The following is a 24962-nucleotide window of genomic DNA, read 5'->3' as shown; positions in this document are numbered from 1 at the left end:
CAACAGAAATAGATGTCATGATGAGTAAGAAAAATGCTGTGCCTGAGACCCCTGCTCCCTCCTCTGGGTCACCGGTGTATGTGTCCTTGTCCGTCCTGTTGCCCAGAGAGGGACTACTTCCTGCCCAGCTCGGGATAGCGAGACAAAGAGGAAATGTCAGCCACGCGCGGCCCTGAAGCCTGCCTGACCCGCAGGGCCTTTCAGCCTGAAGCGCCGGAGCCCCACGATCCGGGCCGCCCTCCCGGAGCAGTGAGGAACATGCTGGAACAGAGAGCTGAAGCCATTGTTACAACACGAGGATGGCAGGACAGGCGACACCTCACAACATCACCAAAGATTGATGCAAATTGGTTTGGTTCTGACCCTGTCACGCCAGGAAGGATAATGATTCCCTCCGCGCAGGGGCCCAGGAGGGGGCGCGTGGTGGGGGCTGTGAGGTTGGGTGGCTCCCTACGCATCCTCATTAATGATCTGAAAGACAGGGGGAAACAGCATGCTAATGAAACCTGCAGATGATTGGTGTCCCAAACCCCAGAGAGGACAGAGAAATAGCACCGCGAGACCCAGAGAGCTTAGAAATATGGGCAGGAGATTGTCAAATGAGGTTCGTCTTGGAAAAATGAAAGTCGACGTGTCAGGCAGGAATGATGAAGGTGCCTCTGGGTGGAGGCCTCTGAACCTGGAAAGCAGAGATGGGTGGCGGGGCAGGCGGTTGAGTGAGGGATAGGGTCTGGGGTGTGGTGGGGGGAGACGGAGGAGCTGGCCTTGAGGACCCAGGGGACAGATCCCCTGTATATTCCTGGCGGGCCTGACCACAGTCCGAAGACTGGAGCCAGGCAGGTGGCTGTGGCCCTGTGGCCTTGGTCAGCCCGGGCCCCTGGACAAGGCTGGACTCTGGCTTCACAGCCGCAAGCTATGCCTATTTGCATCCAAGCCATTGAAGCTAAAAATGGCATTTTGACTTGAAGAGCGAAGATGAAACAAGCCAAAACACATTTATTTTAAAATGTTGCCCCAAATTATTGAAAATAAGCTCATCAGGAGTAGGGGAGGGGCACCTGACTGGCTCAGTTAGTAAGAGCATGTGACTCTTGATCTTGGAGTTGTGAGTTTGAGCTCCACGTTGGGTGTAGAGATTATTTAAAAAAAAAAAATTATGGGAAAGAAATATGTCCCCCATCTTCAGTGGTTTCCCATTCAGTAAACATTGTGTGGAGGTATAATTCATTTGCATTAAGCATACAAATATTAAGCGAACAGATCAGTGAATTTTTTAAGCAAATCACTTAACCTCACCAAGCCCTGATTTCTTTGTCTAAAATGGGTACAACAGCAGTGCATATCTCACAGCTGTACGGTGACGATTAAATGAGATAGAATATGTAAGCCCCCTAGGACATGGTGCGCACCATGTGGGTGATGATTATTACTATTTATTACTCTGTAATTTTATTCCCTAAGCTTTACTCCTAACTCTCCAAGTAAAGGATAAACTTCTTGAAGTCAGGGACTATCTTAAAATTCTTTTTCAGTATATGTGAATAAATCTTTGTTTGATATGTTGGTAGTGGCGGAATTCCCTTTTAATAGGAATCATTTTGTTCTAACCCTACTCAGATCTACTTTCAATGAAATCTTTCTTTAAAGGGTGCCTGGGTGGCTCAGTGGGTTAAGCCTCTGCCTTCGGCTCAGGTCACGATCTCAGGGTCCTGGGATGGAGCCCTGTATCGGGCTCTCTGCTCAGCGGGGAGCCTGCTTCCCCCTCTCTCTCTGTCTGCCTCTCTGCCTACTTGTGATCTCTCTCTTTCTATCAAATAAATAAAATCTTAAAAAAAAAGAAGAAGAAATCTTTCTTTAAAATGAAACAAAGCCAAGAAAGGAACAAGGGGCCCCTGGGTGGCTCATTCATTTAAGTGTCTGCCTTTGGCTCAGGTCATAATCCCAGAGACCTGGGATCAAGTCCCTCATTGGGCTCCTTGCTCGGGAAAGAGTCTGCTTCTCCCTCTCCCTCTGCTTGCCACTCCCCCTGCTTGTGCTCTGTCTCTCCCTGACAAATAAATAAGTAAAAATCTTAAAAAAGAAAAGAAAAGAATAACATTAAAAAATGAAAAATAAAATGAAACAAAGTCAAGAAAGAAAGAAATAAGGTGTACCTGGGTGGTTCAGTTGGTTAAACACCCAATTCTTGATTTCAGGGTATCAGGATTGTGAGTTCAAGCCCCATATTAGGCTCCATACTGGGCATGGAAACAAACAAACCCAAATAAAATGCTGATACCACACATTTTTTCAGACAGAACATTCCCCATTAGATTGTGCTAAAAGCACAGCTGCCGTTGGATGAAATGTTAACCCAAAGGAAAGGAACCTGGCTTTTGAGTCCAATCCAGATCTGAATTAGGGTAACTAACCATCCAGTTTGCTTAGGACTCGGGGATTACCCAGGGCAAGGGACAGTCCCACTGATGGGACAGTTGTTCACTCTAATCTGGACCCAAGCTCTGTTACTTCATGGTCTTCTGGCCTCAGATAGCAATCCTGGCCTTGTTGAAACGTTTTCTCTTCAGTCAAGGGGATTGTTGGAAGGATCCAAAGAGATGCTGTTTGATAGTTTAGCAGTGTGTTTGACACATAATAAATGCTCAGTGAATTTTTTTTTTAATTTTCTTACTAACATATAATGTATTATTAGCCCCAGGAGTACAGGTCTGTGAATCGCCAGGTTTACACACTTCACAGCACTCACCACAGCACATACCCTCCCCAATGTCCATAACCCCACCCCCCTCTCCCTACCGCCCTCCCTCCGCAACCCTCAGTTTGTTTTGTGAGATTAAGCATCTCTTATGGTTTGTCTCCCTCCTGATCCCAGTTGTTTCATTTATTCTTTTCCTACCCCCCAAACTCCCCAGGTTGCCTCTCAACTTCCTCCTATCAGGGAGATCATATGATAATTGTCTTTCTCTGATTGAGTTATTTTGCCAAGCATAATACCCTCTAGTTCCATCCACATCGTTGCAAATGGCAAGATTTTATTTCTTTTGATGGCTGCATAGTATTCCACCATATATATATATATATATATATATATATATATATATATACACATATATATATATATTCCACATCTTTATCAATTCATCTGTTGATGGACATCTAGGTTCTTTCCATAGTTTGGCTATTGTGGACATTGCTGCTATAAACATTCGGGTGCACGTGTCCCTTCGGATCACTACATTTGTATCTTTAGGGTAAATACCCAGCAGTGCGATTGCTGGGTCATAGGGTAGCTCTATTTTCAACTTTTTGAGGAACCTCCATGCTGTCTTCCAGAGTGGTTGCACCAGCTTGCATTCCCACCAGCAGCGTAGGAGGGGTCCCCTTTCTCCGCATCCTCACCAGCATCTGTCATTTCCTGACTTGTTAATTTTAGCCATTCTGACTGGTGTGAGGTGGTATCTCATTGTGATTTTGATTTGTATTTCCCTGATGCCGAGTGATGTGGAGAAGTGCTCAGTGAATATTGACATAAACTGTCAGATTCCACATAAGCAAAGTGCAGAAACAGGCATAAACTAATTTATGGTGACAGAAGTCAGAACAGTGGTTACCCTTGCCAGAGACCAGCTAGAAAGGACCTTGTCTTCTGCAGGGCTAGACATGTTCAAGGCACAAATACTGAGCCTTATCACCTCTGGGAAGCCAAACATGATATTTGGGTTACCAAAACCATTCTTCGATACTCTGTTGGTCATGTAAATAAAGGAAGAAAGAGAGAGGAGAACTTCAATTTATTTTCAAAATGGGGCAAGTTAAATAAGCAAGAATCCGCAGAGAACTTCAGTTCTTGCTTCTCCCTTCTACATGCTCCATCCTACAAAACAAAAGCTTCTGCTTTGCTGTGCTCAGCTGTCCTCTCTGCCTCCACTCATGCAGCACACGTCTAACATCCCCATCATATGGCCTCGATTTGAGAACCATGTTGTGCGGCTTTGCTTGGCTCTCTCCCAAACTCTTTCTTTTCTAATGGGAGTCACTGTCCCCTCCACAGCCAGTGGGGGCATTGGTTCCCCAAGAGGACTCTCAAAACTCACTCCCCTCCCCTACCTCAAAGCCTCCCTACCAGGAATGCGTAGTCACCAAGTCTACCTGACCTTGAGGAATATATAGTCTTTGTTCATCCCATTTCTAGGTATATCCCCAACAGAAGTGAGTGCTGGCGCTCATCAAAGGACATGTGCAAGAATTTGGATAGCAGACATGCCTGGGTGGCTCAGTCGGTTAAGCGTCTGCCTTCGGCTCAGGTTACAATCCCAGGGGTCCTGGGTTTAAGCCCCGAATCGGGCTCCCTGCTCGATGTGCTTCTCCCTCTCCCTCTCCCTCTGTGATCTCCCTCACTCTCACTCTCTCTAAAATAAATTAATTAGTAAAATTTGAAAAAAAAATGTTGATAGCAACTTTATTCATGTGAGTCAAAAATTGACAAAAAGCCCAACTGTTCAACAAGAGAATGAATAAATTGTCATATATTTATACACTGGAATGTCAACAGTAAAAACACACTACTGTGCGTCACACAGTAACATGGGTGAATCTCACAAGCAAGAATGAGAGAATTCAGGCAGTTATGCAAGGGCATACCTGTGTGATTCTAGAAGGGGCAAAACTCATGTAGGGGGGTAGAGGCCAGAATAGTGGTTACCTTGGGATGCTGACTGGGAAGGGGTATGAGGAGACTTCTAGAGGGTAGGAAATAGTTCCTATAGTGAGCAGAGTAGTGGTTACACAGGGCTATATGCAAATGAGCATCTGTAGAAACATCCATTAAGGGGCACCTGGCCGGCTCAGTTGGTAGAGCGTGCGACTCTTGATCTCAGGGTTCTGAGTTCAAGCCCCATACTGGGCATGGAGATTACCTAAAAATAAAATCTGAGCCACCTGGGGGGCTCAGTGAGTTGAGCATCTGACTCGTGGCTTCCACTCAGGGCTCAGGGAGTGGTCTCAGGGTCATGAGATCAAGCCCCGAATCTGACCAGGTGCTCAGCAGGGAGTCTGCTTAAGATTCCCTCTCTGTTTCCCTCTCCCCGCTCTGCCCCTCTGCCCCATGCTCACTTTCTAAAATAAATAACTCAATCTTTAAAAAAAAATAGAATCTTTGAAAAATAAACAACAACAAGAACATCCACCGAGCTGTGCATTTTGTAGTTCTGTGTTCTACTGGGTGCTGTCTATGCCTCCATTAAAACAAGTGAATTTCGGGTCCTCTGTGCCCCTAAAGGGAAACTTAAGGAAAGCTCCCACAATGCCATGGAGTTGACTGTGGCAATAACACAGGAGAATCTAGAACATCCCAAACTCATCCTGGCTTCTAAACTAAAGAGTCAGAGGGAAGGATAGAGAAGATTCAATATGTCCCTCTGGCAGCTACTTTCCATCCTCCACCAGCAACCGAGGCTAAGGGCTGGGGAGGGTCCCCGTTCTGTGCTTCCCCTCTGTGACCTTGGCCTGGGGAAGGGGTGTGAGCTGAACGCCAAGAAACCCTGATGCTTGGGCTGTCTTGTGAGGGATTATCAATCTCTATCTGCCCCTCCCCTGGGAACTCAGTCCCAAGACAGGCTGCTCGAAGGCCCAGACCTGGTCTGGCTTCCCTGTTCCTCCAGAGCTGACATTTCACAGGTGATCGGTGCACAGCTGCCCAAGGGATGCCTGAATCCATGGCCTCCAGTCATATTAATTTCCTCCCACCTGGAGCAGACGACTGATCTCAAAGCTACAGATGTGCTCTTTGACTCCTGGGTTTTAGGTGATCCTTCCCAAAAGAGTTGGCATCCTAGGTGAGCTCCTGGTATCTCTGACTTGCTTCTGTCCAATTCAGTCCTGAATCCGCCAGAAAAGACCTCCAGTTCCCTCTCTAACCAAGTTTCCCAGGACCATTCGAAGGTTCCATCCCTACCCCCCACTTCTAGCAAAGAGCTATGTGGATGGAGGCTAGGACGGCAGCGCTCAGTCCCTTGGGGAGATTTCTGTGCTATCCAAATATGTAGCCATTAGACACATGTAGCTATTACATTTAAATTAAAAGTAAATAAAATGTAAAATTTTGCTCGTTACTCTAGTCACATTTCAAGTGCTCCGTAGCCACATATAGCTGCTGACTACCATATTGGACAGGGCAGAACTCCATACATCTCCATCATCATAGAAAGTCTGTTGGACAATACTGAATTCTAGATGATCTCCAGACCCTCTAGAACAGCCTCTGGAGGAGAGGAGGAAGGAAGTGAGGAGGATCAGACTCCTCCCTCAAGCTCCAAAAAGCCACCCTGCCTTATGAATTCAGATTTCAAGTTAGGTTTCATTTAGGGGGAAATTAATTTTACAGTGCTTTTTGAAAAGACAATAAATACAAACCATATTTACTTATTTATAGATATATTTATATTTTTTAAATATTTATTTATTTATTTATTTGTCAGAGAGAGAGAGCATGAACAGGGGGAGGAGCAGGCAGGCTGAGAAGCAGGTTCCCCGCTGATCAAGGAGCCCGATGTGGGACTCGATCCCAGGACCCTGGGATCATGACCTGCACCAAATGCAGACAATTAACCAACTAAGCCACCCAGGCATCCCACAAACCATACTTAAAATAAGCATTTTGTTGGGTTTTTTTTTAAGATTTTATTTATTTATTTGACAGAGAGAAATCACAAGTAGATGGAGAGGCAGGCAGAGAGAGAGAGAGAGGGAAGCAGGCTCCCCGCTGAGCAGAGAGCCCGATGCAGGACTCGATCCCAGGACCCTGAGATCATGACCCGAGCCGAAGGCAGCGGCCCAACCCACTGAGCCACCCAGGCGCCCCTTAAAATAAGCATATTGTAAACAAACAAACAAACAAACAAACCTCTCCCCATCCCCTTGACTCTCAGTCACTAGCTTGTGGGAGCTGCACCCAGTCCTACTGGGGGGTCTTGCTTTTTCTCCCACTTAATTCTTCTTGGGTCTGGTTCATATAGGTATGTACAGATTGCATAGCAGCCTATGGTCCCAGGGTATGGATATACCATAATTTATTTAGCTATGTTGGACATTTAGGTTCTTTCTGGTCTTCTGCTGCTACAGACTTCACTGTAATGGACAAATCCCTTGAATGCATCCTTGTGCCCGTGCATAGATATCTGTAGAATGGATGACTAAGGAGGGAATTGCTTGGTCAAAGGTCACATGCTGAATTGTCCCCCTTAGGTGGTTGCAACAGTGAGTTCTTTCCCCACACCCTCAGGAGTGATGTTTGCAGGCCTGCAGGTTTCCTGCAAATTAGCGCTGGCTTCTCCGGGGAGAGGGCTTCCGGTGCCTCCTGCAACCCATCCCGCCCACCTTCCTTTTCTTCTTGTCCCTCCCTCCCGCTGCCCACAGTAGTTAACTTTCTTGGGCATTCACCAGGCTCCCGGGGACTGGTCTAAAACCCTGACTTCCATGTCTCACATGCTCTTTACCACTGTCTCAGGAGGTGTAGAAACTACCGTTGTTCCCATTTTACAGAAGAGTAGCCTGAGGCTCAGCGATTCACTAATTCATGGTCACCTGGCTGGTTAGTAGTGGAACTGGGAGTCAATCCCAGGTCTGCCTCGCTTCAAAGCTGATGCTTATTACCAGTCGGCTTCCCCACGCTCTTCTCTGCCCGTGCCCCTTGTCCTAGCTGTTCCCCCCATGAACAGCTACCTACCTCGCTTCAGTGCCTTCCTTCGCCCCCATGCCAGGAGCCCTCCGTTCCTGTCCACTCCCTCCTTCCTACGGTCAGGGCACATGCCTCCTCCTCTGCTGCCTTGGTTTCCTCTGTTCTTGGCCTTGGGACTGCCCTACCTCTACACTGGCTCTGCCCAGCCCTCCCCCAGGTGCTCACCTTTGTCCACAGGGCTAGGGAGGGAGAAAGCAACGGCTTCTGTCACCTGACCCTACTCAGCCAATTCACGAAGACAAGATGTCAAGTTAATGAGCCTGTGGGCCTCTAATTAGCTGTCAATTACCTCAAATTAATCAACTCCTCGCCTAATTAAGCATTATCGGCAGGTGGGCACAAAGCAGAGCATTGTGTGGGAGCCATGAGAAAAGCCGGGCTGGCAAACTTGGTTAGGATCAGCCCTGTGCACTACACCCGCCTCCCTACCGCTCTTAGCTACCCGCCTGGTGCAGGGGCACGGGGGGCCCTCCGCCCGCCATGGTCCCTACACCCCGGGGACCCTGTGGACCTCCTGGGCAGCGGGCGGACTGTGCCTTACGAGTGGGAGTGCAGAGCCTGGAGACAGGTGGGACAGCCGTTGGTGGAAACTGTGGCCAGGCCGAGGAAGGCCATGTGAAGGGGAGGTCAGCTCCCGGCGTTGGGTAGAGCAAGGGGCAGAAGCTGGGCTCGGAGCTGGACAGAGCAGGGAGCTGGAGGCAGGTCCTGCCTGGAAGTTCAGGCCCGTGTGGGCAGGCAGACTGGTTTCCAGTCTGGCCTTGCCACTCGTGAGCTCGGTGACCCCAGGAAGTGACTTTACTTCTTTGATTCATCTCTGAGAAAAGTTGAGAATCATTTTTTAAGAGACCTTACTGGATCTTTAGGAAGATTAAGTGAGAAGATGCCTGTGAAACACTGGCCCTGTGTTAAGTGTTCAATGGTTTTTAGGAGTGACTGAAGAGGGTAGGTGGGTGCCTGATCAGAGAACCATTCAAATGGCGCCATGTGTCCCCAGGTCCTGCAGTGCACCCCTGAAAAAGGTCAGCGGGGTGCCGAGGGCGTGCACACCTTCGAGCGTGCACACACACAGCCCTGGGTGCCATCCGGAGCTCCCCAGGTGTGGTAACCACAGGTCTCTAACTAGTGACCAGGAAGAAGAGAGCAAATGAGGGCCCCTCCCTACTTGGGTTTGGGGCTGCAGGACATAGAGAAAAGGGTGCATCCAGGCACCAAGTTCACGCCCCCAGCTGTGGTCCTAGAGGTTGAATAGCGTGCCCCCTCTGCTTAGCACAGGACAGGTTGAGGCTGGGGACCAGCTGGCTAGATGTGCAGCCCCACTGATGGTCAAATGCCGCCACACCCATCGATTCTGTGCCCTGATTCCACTCCAAACATCCCATGAAATCAACGCACCCAATTTCTCATCTGTACCTCCTCCCTTGACCCTGGCACAGGACTCCCTCTCCCTGCTTCTGGGGGCAGCAGAGGTCCTCGGCCTTGCTTCTGAGCTTGGAAACATCTTCCCCTTCCCTGGATAAATCACTAAGTCATTTAGCCAACACTTATTGTGCCTACTAATTAAAGCTTGCCGTGTAAAGGGAAGATGGTTGGATAAACACTGACAAGTCACTAAGGCGCGCTCTGGAGATGTGAGCGTGATGAGAGGAGCAGAAGGGAGCTAGGATTGTGACGTGCCTAGCGGATGCCGGCAGGAGTGGCAAAGCCAGATGTGGGTGCCAATCCTTCTGAATCCTGTCCACTTCCAGGTCTGTGCCCAGAGGGGGGGATGGGGAGGAGGGGTAACCAGGTGGATGCTACCTCCACCCGGGCCGGGGCAGGTGAGGCCTCCCATGGAAAGGGAAGCTTGAGTTGAGCCTTGAAAGAGGCAATGTATTCTAGACAGAGGGACCAGCAAATGTGAAGGCCCAGAGGCATACAAAGGACATAGAGGGTTTGGGAAATAGAGATTCTTTCCTGAGTACGGGAAGGAACCTCAGTAAATGCTTACCGCCTGGGGACCAAGAGCAGGATCTCAGAGGCCTTCAAAAGGGCCATTCTAGTAGGGATTGGGGGACCCCTGGGAAGACTTGCCTAAACTCTGACCTGTCTTAGGGGAGCTGAATTCCACAGGGATTGGACCCAGAGTTTCACTGAACGAAGCTGATTGATTGGATCTCCAGAAGGAGAGGAAAGGATCTGGAGCAGTGGGACCTTCCTGAAACCCCGGAAATCACATCATTCTGTAGCCTGCCTCTCAGAAGAGAGGCCCGCTTCCTCTCTGGCACCCCCACAACACAGCCCCCAAACCAGTGCTGAGTACACGGCGAGGCCTGTGAAACATTTGGGGGATGTACTTTGTTTCTCCCTGTCACATACTGACATGTACCAGCGTGCAGGAGCTCGCTTTAAGCCCAGACCTATTTATGCCTCTGGAAAATTTTGGAATTGAGAGGAAGAGTTCCACCAGGCCTGGGAGGGAGGAGATGTGCACTGGGAGCTGAGAGGCAGGGCTGTGTGAAGGAGGAGCCTAGGCAGCCAGGCTACGGGCACAGGAGGCAGCAGCAGAGAAGCCTCAGTCCTGTCTTTCTGGGACCATCCTACCCCAGATCCCATGACGCCCCCACCTCCTTGTGGTCCTTTGTTACTTCAGTAAGTTAGGTCTCTGGGCCTGGACCCCACCCAGAATCCTCCATCCAAAGCACCTGGCTGGCAGGTAGAGTATAGTCAGAGGAGTCCCAGCCCCTGTGGGGGAAGGGGGAAGGCATTATACAGACCATCAGGCCAGTGGTTCTGATGGAGCCACAAGAACACCCAACTGGAGGGACGCCCTCGCAGAGTTGGGGGCTGGATTTTATTATACGAACAGTACAGAGCCCGGTGAAAGCATCAGTGAGTACCCTATACCTGGGTATAGTGTTATGTTTAATGTTTAGGTTTATCAAGATAGGTAATGCATACACAGTTTTTGTTTTTTATATTTAAAAAATTTTTATTTTTTTAAAGATTTTATTTCTTTATTTGAGAGAGGCTGGGAGTGAGCAAGAGAGAGAGAGAGAGCACAAGCAGGGGGAACAGCAGACAGAGATAGAGGGAGAAGCAAACACCCCACCAAGCAATGAGCCCGAAGTGGGGCTCGATCCTAGGATCCTGGGACCAAGACCTGAGCTGAAGGCAGATGCTTAACTGACTGAGCCACCCAGGAGCCCCTAAAGATTTTATTTTTAAGTAATCTACACACCCAGCGTGGCACTCAAACTCACAACCCCAAGATCAAGAGTCACGAACTCCATCAATGGGGCCAGGTGCCTCCACATAAACAGTTTTTTAAACCGAATTAATTAATTAGGGCTGCCTGGGTGGTACAGTTAAGCCTCTGCCCAGAGTCCTGGGATCCAGTCCCCGAGTGAATCTTCTTGCCCAGCGGGGAGCCTGCTTCTCCCCCTGCCTGCTGCTACCCCTGCTTGTGCTCTCTCCACCTCTGAGAAATAAATAAAATCTTCAAAACAAAACAAAACAAAACAAACCTGTATAGTTGCTGAGGTTAAGAAAGTATTCCTTCCTGTAAAAGCCTTACTGAATGCCTAATAGTGTTAGGTCACTGTGCAGGTTTCCTGCTCAAACTGGAGCAGGAAAAGGACTGCCCTGAGTGACTCTGAATTGTTTTACATGTTAAAAGGTGGTTCCAGCCGAACAGCCGAACCTGGCCCCGCTTACCGCGAGGCAACTGAGGCTGCAGAAGGCAATCTACTGGCGCCTGGTTACAGAAGGCCCTCGGGTTCCCGGGCAGCCCCAAGTCCAGCCTGGGCAAACGCTCCCCCGTGCCTGGGCTTCGGGCTGGGTGAGCCGGGGTTAACACGCCGGCACGCAAGCTAAAGGCAGGCCGCTCTCACCACGGGGGTCAGTTGGTGGGGGGGGGGGGGTAGGACCCTTGCTGCCCGCCCCCCAGCCCCACGCTGATGCCGGGGACGAACGCTGCCGGGCCTCGCCGCCCACCCGGCCTGGAGGGGCTTCCGCGCCGTCACCGCTAGAGGGAGCCAGGGGCCGCCCGCCCTCCACCGCCTCCGGCTGCGCGAGGTTCCGGCCACACCTTCGGGTGGCCATCAAGCCTCAGGTCCCTGAACCTGGCCCAGGGACCTGCACGGCTCCCCCTGACTCAACCCTCCCCTGCAGCGCTACCGCTCGCCTTGTGTACATGAGGACACGGAGAGGCTAGCAGACGAGCCGGGGGCGGCACAGCTAAGGCAGGGCAGAGCCAGAAATCCAGGGTGTCTGGTGGGGACCCTCGGGTACCTCACAGGTTCTCCCTCAAGGTCTCAACCTTCCTCGCTGTAGCCTCCTATCCAGACAGGGAAACCGAGGCACAGGGCAATGCCGCGTTATACTGTGTGTGGGTGGCCCAGACTGTCTGGCCTAGGCAGGAGGCTAAAGCTAGGAGGCCAGCCCCTTGACAGATGATCGCAGCAGGAAAGCCTGTGAGGGGCAGAGGGTGCCAGCCTGCCTCAAGGTGGGGGGACACTGCTAGTGACTCTCTCCTTGGGGTGGGTGACAGCTGTAGCCTGCCGTGGGAGGCCAGAGGCCCCACACGATAATAACTTTCACTCACTGCCTGAAGGCTAATCCCATTACTCTGCGGGACCCTCTGGGACCACCCTCCCTACCCCTCCTTAATCCCCTGCCTCCCTCTGGGAATGGTCCAAGGCCCTACTCACTGGCCCCCCGCCAGCCCCAGATACACACAGTCCTCACCCCCTCAAGTCCCATCAGACACCTGTGTCTACCCTCTCGTAATTCCTGGGGGCCCCAAAAGAACAGCCAGGAGGGCTAGAGGCCCAACCTTCTCGACCTGCCTCCCCTGTTGGCCCTGCCCTGTCTGCCTGTCCCCAGGGCGCCTTCCCCAAATGGCCTCCAGCTGGGGTCCCAGGTTTTCAGAGCCTCCTGTCTCCTTCTAAGCAGGCTTCTGTTGTAGTTTCTGTTATGTCGTCGGGGGAGAGCTGAGGTCCCTGGTATTTTCATCTGCAGAGCGGAGACAGCAGCGCCCACCTTATGCAGTCTTCTGCTGATGTGAGACGCTACGTAGCAAGAGTTGAGGGCAACCCCTGGCCCAGAGGGAGCACACTGAGGGGCCCGTGGCTGAGGTAACTTTTATCGGCCTGGCGGCCAGGTCAGATACATAAAGGAAGAAGATTTAGTCTGTGTTTCCAGAAGGAAGCCTCATGGCCTGGGGCCCATGTTAGCGGGGGGCGCCCTGGACTCACAGAGTCCTCACACTGAGGTGGTCGGAACCCCTAGTCCGGCCAGGTATGGGCTCTTAACTCTGCTCCTTCCCATGCTCCACTGGGAACCGAGACCAAGAACTCAGGGGTTCCAAGGCCTCGACTCCCCCTCAGGAAGCAGATGGGAAACTCAGGGGTAGAGACAGCTGCATGGGGGCTCCCGAGGGGCGGGGTCGGTTCAGCCACTGACTCCTAGTTTCGGCTCAGACCGTGATCTCACGGTTGTGAGGTGGAGCCCTGTGTCGGTCTCTGTGCTCTTCACAGAGTCTGCTTCTGATTCTCTCCCTCTCTGTCTCAAATAAAGAAATAAAATCTTTAAAAAGAGTGAGAGAGAGCGCGCTACACAGTGGTGGAGCTGAAATCAAATGAAGCTCTGACTCTGGAATTCTCCAGAACGTTTTACTGTTTCTCAGGATCCACTTCCAATGAGGAGGGCTGATGGGTCTGAGAACTGCCCCCCCAGGAAGTAGTGGGCTCCCCACTAGCCAGAAGCATTCAAAGTGATGCTGACAGACAGTCTAATCAGGCAGGAGCCCTGAGGTCCCATGACAGGCCCCAATCCCCTCAGCGCCCCTGTCACCCACTTCCAGCCTGGGCCAGCTCACTGCCCCCTCCCCAGCCTGGACCCAGGGGGGCCCCCTTTGGCCCTCAGCCTCCCTCTCCCCTACCTTCTGCTGTTCCTCATTTACATAAATTATCTCTCCCCAATTATCCATCCAGCTGTCCCAACGGTGATCTGTGAATGAATTAAAAACGGAATATAATTTAATAATGGCTGATTAGAAGGAGATTAGTTGTTATATAAAAAGGAAAAGCCAAGAGCCAGCTAGTTGCCCTTAATCTGAGCCAATACCATCGTTATTCAGGGAAGACTATCCTGGCCACCATCAGACTAGGCAGGCATTGGGGGGCAAGGGTTAGAGTTGGGCCCGGTGGGGCCAGACCACCCCAGAGAGGAGATCAGGGTGCTGAGGGCTGGAGTTTGAGTACCAACTCAGCTGTGGGGTCTGGGCAGTTGCTGTTACTTCCCTGGGCCCCCCTTCCTCCTTCCTTCAAAGTGGGCTTGAGTGGTTTCTGGGCTCCCTTCTTGCTCTAAATTCCAGCTGCTCTCAAACCTCTGGGCATTCCCAAGACCACAGTGACAGATCCAGTCTGACCCCTGCTAGGCATAGTACCTGGGCAGTCAGGAGTCTGGTGTTCAGGCCCTGCCTCCCAGGAAAACATAAGAGTGGGGGACGTAGACCTCCCCAGAAGGGGGTCGGCCTGCCTGGGAGAGGCAATCAGAGAAGAGACTGGGGTTGGTTACACCAGAAAGGCTCCATAGAGGAGAGTCTGGCCAAGAGGAAGAGGGGTGAGTGCCCAGCAGAGCCTCTGGGCCCCCTTCAGCTCAGCAGAATGCCGACCTGGTGAAGCGGGCATGTCTCTGAAGTTCCCATTCATTGTTTCACCCTCTGCTCACAGGCACCTCATCCAGGAAGCCTTCCCTGATCTCCCCTGCTTTGGCGTCTCTCCAGGGCTCCCATAATGCCCTGTGCTTTCTCAGCGCTCTTAGCACATCTGCTTATAGGCATTCGTCTCCCAGCTTGTGAGCTCCAGAGGACAGGAACCATGGCTTTTTCATCTCGGCCTCACCAGTGCTGGGGACACAACAGTTGCTCAACAACAACATTGAATAAATAAAGATGCCTCCTCCAAAAAGCCGCCTGTGATTGCCCTCACTTAGGTTTAATGTTCCTTTCTATGCTCTCAAAACACTCTACGATTCTGTTTTTAAAAAACTAGGCAAGTCACTTGTGGAGAAGTAATATACATAGACAAATGGTTCCAGATAAAGACAGATAGACAATGAGCAAAGTGGTTTAGAGGACAGGCTCAGAGTCACACTGCCTGTGTATGAATCGCAGGCCCACCACTTAGAACTGTGTGACCTTGAGCACGTGATTCATTTCTCTGTGCTTCGGTTCCCTCATCTGTAGAATGGGTGTGTTTAATTTCCTACCTCATAGGGTTTTTATGAGGATAAGATGGGTGGATTAAGCACTTTGAACTGTGCTTAGCCCATAAGTGATCGCTCAAGAAGCCCCCATGGGTATTAAGGGAGCTTGTCACACCTTGTGGTTTTCTCCCCAGTGCTGGGCTCCCTGAGGACCAGGCCAAGACTTTTCAGCTATCTGTCAACAGTGTTGGATGGACAGACGGACCCACCTGGGGCTGTCTCTGCAGTCCCTGCTGCTGCTTTCACACCAAAGGTCCCAAAGGGGTACACGCTGTGTGGGAAGGACCAGTGCGTCTCCCCTAATATTGACAGGCTCGGGGCCACACTCAAAGTCCCCAGCCTTCCTGAAGGAGCTCACAGCTGCTCAAGGAGGGACATGCCTCTACAGGGGTCTGTCTCCCACCGCCTGAGTCTGGGCACTGTGTTCTGTGGGGCCGACATCGGGGGGATGTCGAAGGAAGGAAGGAGACAGGCCCACCGACCGGGAAGGGAAGGCTGAGGAACCCTGGAGCAGCAGCTGACCCGGGCGACTGGGGCCATCGCCGAGCAGTGGGCCAAGGGATCCCGGTCTGTGGTGCCACAGGCTGGGGATGGTTGGAGTGGACACCAGAAGAGGCTGATTTCCTCGAAATAGGAGGAGGTACCTGTATGTGCGCATTAAGTAAGTATTGCTGGTTGGCTAACTGAGCAGCTCCAGAATTTTTCAAGCTCTCCAAGTCATAAAAACCTTGATTTCTAATGTTTGTGGAGAGGCTTGGGAATCTGTATATTACAAGGCCCTCCCCCTCGTCCCCCAGGTAAGTCTCATAAATAGAAATTTTCTACCTTCCTCCCCTCTCCCAGGCCTGGGAGCTGCAGTGCTCTTGCCTTCCTCGGCAGCCCTGGATGCCCCCTGGTGCCCCCACCCCACGCACAGCCCGGCCTCACCCGCTCCCAGAACAATCTCACCAGAGGAGCCCAGAGCATGCCCTGCCCATGTTGTGGCAGGAGGCCTTCCAGGCCAGCCTGGGCTATGGGATAATTTGATATTCAAATCCTGGCAAAGACCTGCTTCAAGTTGCTGCAAATTAAGCTGATTTTGTCCCTCCGAATGAGGGATTTGCTTCTGTGGATCAACCCTTCCCGGACTTGATGAGGTCAGGATTAGAGCCGGAGGGACAGGGAGAAAAGCGTGAGACGGGAGGCCTGACGTCTGGAGAGGCGGTGGGAGGGGGAGCCCAGGTCCTTTGGGCCTCTCACCAGTCCTGGAGTTAAGGAAGCCTCTCAGGGTCTCAAAAATCAGCTCTTCCCAGGGATGGCAGGGCCTCTGGGCCCCAGATGGCCTGGCCTCACCCACCCCCAATGGTCCCCAGAAGAGCCCTCCCACATGTCATTCCCAAGGCCACTTGTAGACCTCATCTAATTTTTCCAAGCACCTGTGAGGCAGGGCAACACTGGTCACCTCAACTCACTGATGAGGAAATGGAGGCTGCAAAAAGAGAGAAGAGGCTCCACCAGCCCAGGATGACCAGGCCTCAACCACTGCCACCAGCTTGCTGTGTGACCCTGAACATGAGGCCTCTCTGAGCCCCCCGGTAAGGATTACTGACGATGCATGGACAGTGCCAGGCATGCGGGGAGCCGGCCGCCCAACAGCAGCCACGGTTACCACCCAGCATAGGTTACTGCTTGGAACATGGTTTGGAACCAGGTCCTCTCTGGGCCTCACAGAGAGTCATTCCCTGCCTCCTCCTGGAGCTCTGCGCCTGCTCCTGCCTCCTCCCCTCCTGGCAGGACCCCCACCCTGGCGGAACCTCATTTCCATCTGTTTTATCAAGGCCTGAACTGTATATTGCAGCCATTTCAAATTGCACCATTAAAGATTTTATGCTGGAGACGTTAAAATTAAAAAGATCTATGTGCAAAGAGTCACAACGAATTTAATCAACTTGATTTAATAGAAAACAGCAAATGGAATTTATGATGCTCCAAAAGACAAGGGAATTTTTTTTCAACCAAAAATAATAAAAAGCACTTTGTGGAAAACAGAAAGTAGAGTAGAGTGGGGGGGGCTCCCCATCTGAGAGTTTATCAGAACTTAATCCGCAGTGAACAACCCCAGTTGGGGCTGTTTGCCCACTAATCCCAGCTGCCATTAAAATATTAAAGATAAATCTAATCGTCTCTTTATCCAAAATAAGCGACTTTTGTGTGGGGAGAAAACATCTAACCCTTTGGGAGGAGAATTAGTCCTAATGCATCAAATGGAATTCGGTCCAGGCTGGGGCGAAATAGGGTTTAGAGGCAAATGAGATGGTAATAGAAATAAAACCCAGAATAACAAATTAAAAACCCTCATTTACACGAATTAAAAGGACTCACGAAAGCCCTAGAAGCCCAGCCCTACCCTTCTCAGCCCCACCCCCACCCGTCTCACAGGCCTCACGTGTCACCCGCCTGCAGGCCCAGGAAGAGGACCCACAGTCGGTTCTCATCCCCTCAACTTGTGCCTCACACCTTTCTGCAGCCTCCTCAGCTTCCCTCTCCAGGCCCAAGCTGGGCTCCTGAAGGCCATGACTGAGTCACCCGGAAGTCACACCTTCCCCATGGGCGCCTATCCCATGGCTGTCTCTCACTACATGGGGTCTTGGTTTCATTTCTTAAACTCTCTGGGCCATTGTTTCCTCCCTAAGAAAGTGGGGAGAACTCTAGCCCCCTTCCCTCCAGCAGTCTCTCCCCCTACCCCTGCCTTACCTCCTTCGCTGTTCCCTAGATTCGACAAGGTGGCATCAGGACAGCCCCCAGCTCTGTGCCTGATCCGTGGTGAACATTCTGTAGTCAGCTGTGGTCAAGCTCCCTTTCAATGAGGCTCCCTAGGAAGCTTGGCCACTTCAGGACCCTGGGGAAATCAGGCTTGTGCCCCGCCCCCAACCCCTGAAGAAGGAAAGCTTAGCAGTGGGCCAGCCCGGGAGGCAGAGATGGGTAGCTGACAACAGCCATTTTGAGTCACTAGGTGAGGTCACCCCCGAGTTGCCATCAAGAGGGCCGAGGCCACCCCAGACCATTAGACTTCTCACTAAGTGGCCCTCTGGCCCCTAAGGTTGTCCTAGTGTTGGCCTTGTGGCTCCTACTTCATGGCGGGATAGCAGGGGTTCCGATACGTACCCTCCCCCACCCGGCACACTACCCCACCTTCTCGTCCAGGTCTGAGTCCCCTACGTTAAAATCATACTCTCTGCCTCAGGGGCTGGATGCTTATCAGAGGAGACAGAGCCTCGTTCCAGGGCGGTAAAGGGCCCCTCTGTGAGTCATCATGAGTTGACGGAGACAGACAAGTGTGACAAACCCCTTCCTGAGAGCCTGTCTGGACTGCAGTGGGGCCGGGTGGGAAGCGGGCCCTCTTGCCTGAGGCACCCTCCCCCACTCCCCACCAGTCTCTCCTCCAACCCCAGGAGAGCCAGAATACACCTCTGACCTCCCCCAGCCTTCTTAACAAATCCACTTGAACAGGAAACTCATGTTGACAGCATTTTATTATGGGATATTAAGTGGAATTGGATTGCAGGCTAAACCTTCCCTGGCTGGCTTTCCGTGCTCTGTCAGCCTCCTTCAACATCCCCCCCACCGCCGCCCACCACCTTGACCCTTGGCTGTGCCAAAGTGGTGATTCTAAGTAAGAGGAAATTGGGATGGGCTGGAGGGTACCCCTGGCTGTGTGGGAAAGAACAACCTTCTCCCCAGGATGACCGAAGAGAAACACAAGGAGGTGCTGGATGGGCTGAGATTTTCCCAGAGAGGTGTCCCAAACCCGAGTTTTGATGCGAATGCATTGAGAGATGGTCACAGGTGAAGGAGTTGGGGGTGAGGGGTGTCCATGGCTGCGAGCCGTTCTAGGACATGGGGAGGGAGGTGGGTTCCTAGTTCCAGTTCCTAGAACTGCACGCAGTTCTGGGTCAGCAAACCGGAAGGCACCATTATACAGGGCTGTGATAAGGACTAGACGTGAATGTCACACTTTCGAGGGTCCACCACGACCAGGCACCGCAGCAAGTGCTTGGATTCTTTAATTTCCCTATTTACAAAAGAGGAGATGGAGGCCCTGGAGGCTTGTAGTGTTGGAGCCAGGGTCTGACCCCAGCTATCTGACTCCAGAACTGTGCTTTTAGCCACTCAGCCATAATACATCCTGTCTGGTGCTGTACTAGCCACTTATGACCAAATGGCCAAGGTGTAGTCTTTGGTGCCAGATAGCTATCCAGATAGTATGTGCATTTGTTCAAAATTCTTCCCTCCTTTTCCACTCTTGGCATAACTTCCCTTGGTGGGGGGGGGGGGGGCGGGTGTTTATTGCCCCACTCCATGGTCTTTGGTCTTGGTCATGTGACCAGCTTCAGCCAATGGGGTGTAAACTGATGTGACCCAGGCAAAGACTTGGAATGGGCTTGTGTGGTCTGGCTCTCTCTACTCACCTGACCTCAGCCAGGAAAAGAGCACATGTTCGTGGACACCAGTCCCAGAATGAGATGTATGAAGCCGACCTGAGACCAACGGGCAGTTCAAACCCAACCTCACTGTGCCTGGATCCCAGGACCCTGAGCAAGAGATAGACCCCCTGAGATGCAGATGTTGTCTCTTACACCATATTTGCAGAAGTTGTGGGGCTGCACTGCGTGGATGTCCTTTCCAAAAAGACCTGCTATTCAGGAGCAGCAGTGAGGTTAGTGGACAGCCTCCCTCTAGAGCCTCTTGGAGACCACACAGTACTCTCTGCCCTCCCCCAGCTTTATTGACATATCAGCGACCCATAACACTGCATAAATCTCAAGTATACAACATGTGATTTGATACATTTATAAATTGCAAAATGATTACTCCCATAGCATTAAGTACCACCTCCACCCCATCCCTTAGCTCCCGTTTCCTTTTTGTGGTGAATACATTTAAAATCTCTCTTAGTAACATTCAAGGACATGGTAGGGTATCATTAGCTCTAATCACCCACTACGGTGTTTGAGCGAGTCTGCCTGGCAGGGTGGGGAGCCTGGGGCCTGGCTATTTTGGCCCAGCTCAAACTGGGCAACCTCTTCCAGAGCTCCCCCTTACGCTGGCTGAGACTCAGAGATCTGCATTGTGGTCTGAGGCCCCTTCTGTCCAGCCCCCCTTTACCTTTCACAGGTGTTACCCGCCACCCCAACAAATCATGCATACTCCTGACTCAGCCTCAGCATCTGCTTCCTTAGAGTACTGGAACTGACACAGTCTTGTTGCCACAAAGCCTAATTTGGGTTCAAATACTGACTACACAATTCACTAGCTGCTTGACCGTACTTGACCATACTGTGACTCAGTTTCCTCATCTGTAGAAAGAAGATAACAGAACACCCATCTCCTAGGGGTTTTTTGTGAGTATTGAGTAAAATAATTCATGTACAGAGCTCAGCAAAATGCCTGGCACATAGTAAGCACTCGATAAATGTTAATAGGGTTTGCCAGAGGTAGCTGTAAATCTCAATAAATAAATGCTATCTATATATGAATTATATATATAGTAAAATACCAAGTCAACAGATATAAATCCAGGATGGGTCTTAAAAGACTGAGGAGCGAGAAAGGTGGACAGAGGAGTTGAATTGCGGACAAGTATAAAGTAGAAAAAACGAAAGCTTGCAAACGAGATGGTTGATACATTCTGAACCATTGTTTGTAACCAGAGAAAAGATGACCGGATTTCTGTATGGTCCTTCAACCATCTTCTGAACACTTTCATGCATATTTTCCTTTGAGAGCTCTCTAAGAAAGCCAGGATAGGCATCAGCATTCCCATTTTACAGGTAAAGAAGTGAGGCACAGAAAAGCTAAAAGACTCACTCCACAGCACATGAGTAAGTACCAGAGGCAGGAACAGAACCATGTCCGTAGCTCTCCCTGGGCAGAGGATGCTGGGCAGCAATGGAAAACCACCGAAACAAAAAAGTAAGGGGCCTCTCTGTGACAAAATCAGGGTTAGACCACTGCAAAAGCTATTCTAGGGGCCACCACTCAAATACCGGAGACGGTCATCTAGACGACAGAGGAAAGCAGAGATCAGTGAGCATCAAGGTCTCTAAGGTTGGAGACAAGAGACAAATCCGAGATCCCCAGCTGTCAAAACTTGGGGGAGAGCAGATCTCTGCTGTGGTGGCAAGCCGTTCAACACTCCCCCAGGGGAAAACATTTGAGTTCAAATGCTTCTGCATTGTACCAGTGAGGGAACGCTTATAGCCTCTAGTGACAGACCAGAAACCAGTGGTTTAAACCTGGTGGAAGATGGAAATTTATTTCTCCCTATGTAAAAAAAAAAAAAAAAAAAAAAAAGCAAAAACAAAACAAACCTCACTGGAGTGGTTCAGGGCTGAGGGCTGATAGGGCGGCTCAGAGTCTCCACGCACCCAGACTCCTACTGTTCACTCCGCTCTCCTAATCTTGGCTTCCATCCTCAAGGTCACCTCATAGTCTAAAACGACTGTTGAGGCACGAGGCATCATGTCTGTGTTCTAGACAGGAAGCTAAAGGAAAGGTGGAAAGAGCAAAAGGCTCTGCAAAATGTCTTAAGATTTTTGTTCACACAGGGGCGCCTGGGTGGCTCAGTGGGTTAAGCCTCTGCCTTCAGCTCAGGTCATGATCTCAGGGTCCTGGGATCGAGCCCTCCATCGGGCTCTCTGCTCAGTGGGGAGCCTGCCTCCCCGTCTCTCTCTGCCTGCCTCTCTGCCTACTTGTGATCTCTGTCAAATAAATAAATAAAATCTTAAAAAAAAAAAAAAAGATTTCTATTCACACATCTCATTGGCTGGAACTTTATCAAAGGGCCCCTCCTAGCTGCAAAGGAGACTGGACAATGTAGTCTTTTATCTACAGACATCACCACTCTGAACACACTTAGGGTTCTGATACTAAGGGGAAAAGAGAGAATGAAAACTGAGTGGGCAACCATTAGTCTTATCCATTTATGAAGAGATCTCTCTCCAAAGCCCTTCTCTTTGCAACCCCGTATGAATCGCAACTCGAATTTGGCCCAAATAAGATTATTAAGGGAAATTAGTTGCCAGGTTGGATGGCACTGGGGAGTAGAGTTGGGTGCTATATTCGCATCTTATAATAGCTCGGAATCTGGGTTATAAACAACTGTCTTATTTGACTCAAAGGGGAATTTACTGCCTGTCTCTCCTTCCCCCTGCCACATGGTGTGTGTAGTTGACGGTTTCTAGCCATGGCTTCTCACAAGACTCGCAGGCTCAAGTGGTTCCTGGCTAAGAAGCAAAAGGAGAATTGTCCCATTTCGCAGTGGATTCAGATGAAAACTGGTAATAAAATCAGGTATAACTCCAAAAGGAAACATTAGAGAGAACCAAGCTAGGTGTACAAAGAATCACACGTGAGATGGTACACGTATTTAAGCTGTAGAGAGGTCACCTGTTCCTCCATATCACTCCGTAAACATCACTACTACCTGAACAATCGGACGTGTTTTATTGAGAACATGATTTCTTATTTATTTATTTATTTATTTGACAGACAGAGATCACAAGTAGGCAGAGAGGCAGGCAGAGAGAGAGGAGGAAGCAGGCTCCCTGCTGAGCAGAGAGCCCGATGTGGGGCTCAATCCCAGGACCCTGAGATCATAACCTGAGCCGAAGGCAGCGGCTTAACCCACTGAACCACCCAGGTGCCCCCAGAACATGATTTCATTTCTGTTTCTGTGCCTCTGCACTGTAGTTTGGTTCAGTAATAAATATATACAATATATTTTTTAAATATTTTATTTATTTATTTATTTAGACAGAGAGAAAGAGTACAAGCAGGTGAAATGGCAGAGGGAAAGGGAGAAGCAGGCTCTCTGCTGAGCAGGGAACCCGACCTGGGACTTGGTTGCAGAACCCTGAGATCATGACCCGAGCCAAACCAAGAGTCAGCCGCTCAACCGACTGAGCCGCCCAGGTGCCCCTGTACCACATATTTTTTTTTTTAATTTTATTTTTAAGTAATCTGCACATCCAGTGTGGGATTCGAACTTACAGCCCGAGATCAAGAGTCACATGCGCTACTGATTGAAACAGACAAGCAGCCCAAATATGTAAGACTTTTTGTTTGAGAAAAAAAAGAAAAGAAAAGAAAAGAAGGACTTTACTAGAAAGATATTGGGTAGTGCAGATATTCTCCAGGTTTGGAGGCTGGAGTCAATGTCTAGAATCTCAACACAGTGCTGGTCTAGGGAAGAAGCCACTGCAGCTACTGTCACCTTCACTGGGCCCTAGGGACTAGAACTCCCATTGATGCCTGGGCAAGGAATTCTGCTGCCAACCTGGTACCCTGCAGCTGATCTTACAGCAGCCACTGCTGGCACTGCAAGAGACTCTCCTGGGTTCTCTTGCTCCTTTATGTCCCTGGCTCCCAATACAAATCAGTCAGGCCCGGCTGCTTCTGACTGGTAGAGCTCGGGTCACGTGACCCTGTTTGGCTGCAAGGAATGCTGGGAAAGCAAAACGTCTGGCATTTCCAGTGTCCTTACAGCAGCATCCAGGGCTCTGTCTTCCACCAGAGTTGGGGAACTCTCCCAAACAGAAACCAGGTTCAAATGTTGGGCAGCTCACAAAATAATGAAGGTCTGTTACAGGACTTCAGATGTTTCATGGACTCTTCACAACAATTCATTATATTTTTTGTAAAGATTTTGTTTATTTGAGAGAGAGAGAGAGAGCACATGCAGGAGGAGGGGCAGACAGGGAGGGAGGGGGACAAAGAGACTCTGCACTGAGCGTGGACCCCGATGCAGGGCCCAATCTCAGGACCCCAGGATCAGGACCCCAAGATCAGGACCTGAGCTGAAAGCAAGAGTTGGTCACCCAAGCAACTGAGTCACCTGGGAGCCCTAACAATTCATTGTACACACAGCAAAATTGAAGCTCAGAGAAGAAGAAATCTGCCCAAAGTCATGCAACGTTCGTGATGGTCAAGGTGTTTGCGAGAGGGGGCCAGTACGTGAGGAATCCGGACATTTCTTCCTGGGATCAGCCTCTGGTGGTGTCTCTGCTCCCTCGTCGCTTGCCCTCCCTTAACTGGATGTGGCATTGCCATGGTTCCCTCTTCCCACTTGCGGCCTAGGTCTCCGTCCAGCTGCCCACCTTCCCGCAGGTCCACGGCCTCCGTCTCCTCTTCCAGACCCACCTGCCTTTCCACCCAGTTACAACAGCTTGACATTAATGGCTACGGCAGCTGCTCCATGAATGGCTACTGGGACCTGCTTGGATCAGAAACTTGCCCCTGGATGCCCTTCAGCCAGGTTTGCTGCAAATCCCTATAGGAGGGCCCCGGCGCCTGCTGTGTGCACTGTTGGGACTCTATGAGGAAAACACCGAACCGGCTGTCGGAGAGCCTCTGCTGCTTTTCAGTTTCTTTCATATTGTCCCCAATCTATCCTCTACTCTCCATCTCGATGGTCACCTTTGATCCCTAAACCAACCAGCGCTGTCTCTGGCCTGGACCACAGCGCTGCCTCCTGACAGCCTTGTTTCATGGCTCCTTCCCTTCATGCTGAGGATAATATCTTCAGTTCTTCTGGCTCTTGAGGCCCTACAGAGCTTGACCCCTACCGACCTGCTGAGCTCCTTCCAAAGGCTCACTTGACCTTCAGCCATCCCCTCCAGCCTCCCTGGCCTCCTTGCTGTTCTTCAGAAACACCTGGTTCCTCCCCAGGATGGGAACACCAGCTGTCCCCCTAACCTTGCCACCTGTCCCAGCACCCCCACATGGCTGGCTTCTCTCCACTCAGGTCTCTTCCCAGACTCTGACTCCCTAGAAAGTCCTTCCTGTTCATCCAGAAAAGAGCCTCCTTCCGTAATTTGTCTGTAACCCCTCACCCTGCTTTATTTTCTCTTTAGTACTTTTGCCATCTTAACTTATCTCGCCGGTGTATTTATTTGCCCATTTGTTAACTGTCTCCCACAGCCCAAATCTGAGGTCACGA

The 24962-nt window shown here is 50.7% G+C and overlaps 1 protein-coding gene across 3 annotated transcripts in view; it reads left to right on the top strand.

Annotated features, from left to right (window-relative positions):
• LIN52 (lin-52 DREAM MuvB core complex component) overlaps window positions 1–14675 on the top strand; it is a 140041-nt gene extending 125366 nt beyond the window's left edge. For all 3 annotated transcript variants that reach the window (XM_059182819.1, XM_059182820.1, XM_059182821.1), the window contains one exon: window positions 14449–14675. In XM_059182819.1, the coding sequence (XP_059038802.1) occupies window positions 14449–14576 (128 nt within the window). In that variant the 3' untranslated portion in view covers window positions 14577–14675. The remainder of the gene's footprint in view (window positions 1–14448) is intronic.
• Window positions 14676–24962: the final 10287 nt, after the last annotated feature.

The sequence above is a fragment of the Mustela lutreola genome, chromosome 7, assembly GCF_030435805.1.
Source record: "Mustela lutreola isolate mMusLut2 chromosome 7, mMusLut2.pri, whole genome shotgun sequence".
Lineage (NCBI taxonomy): Eukaryota > Metazoa > Chordata > Mammalia > Carnivora > Mustelidae > Mustela > Mustela lutreola.
Note: the sequence above shows the minus strand (reverse complement) of the source record. Positions and strands in the feature narration are given on the sequence as shown.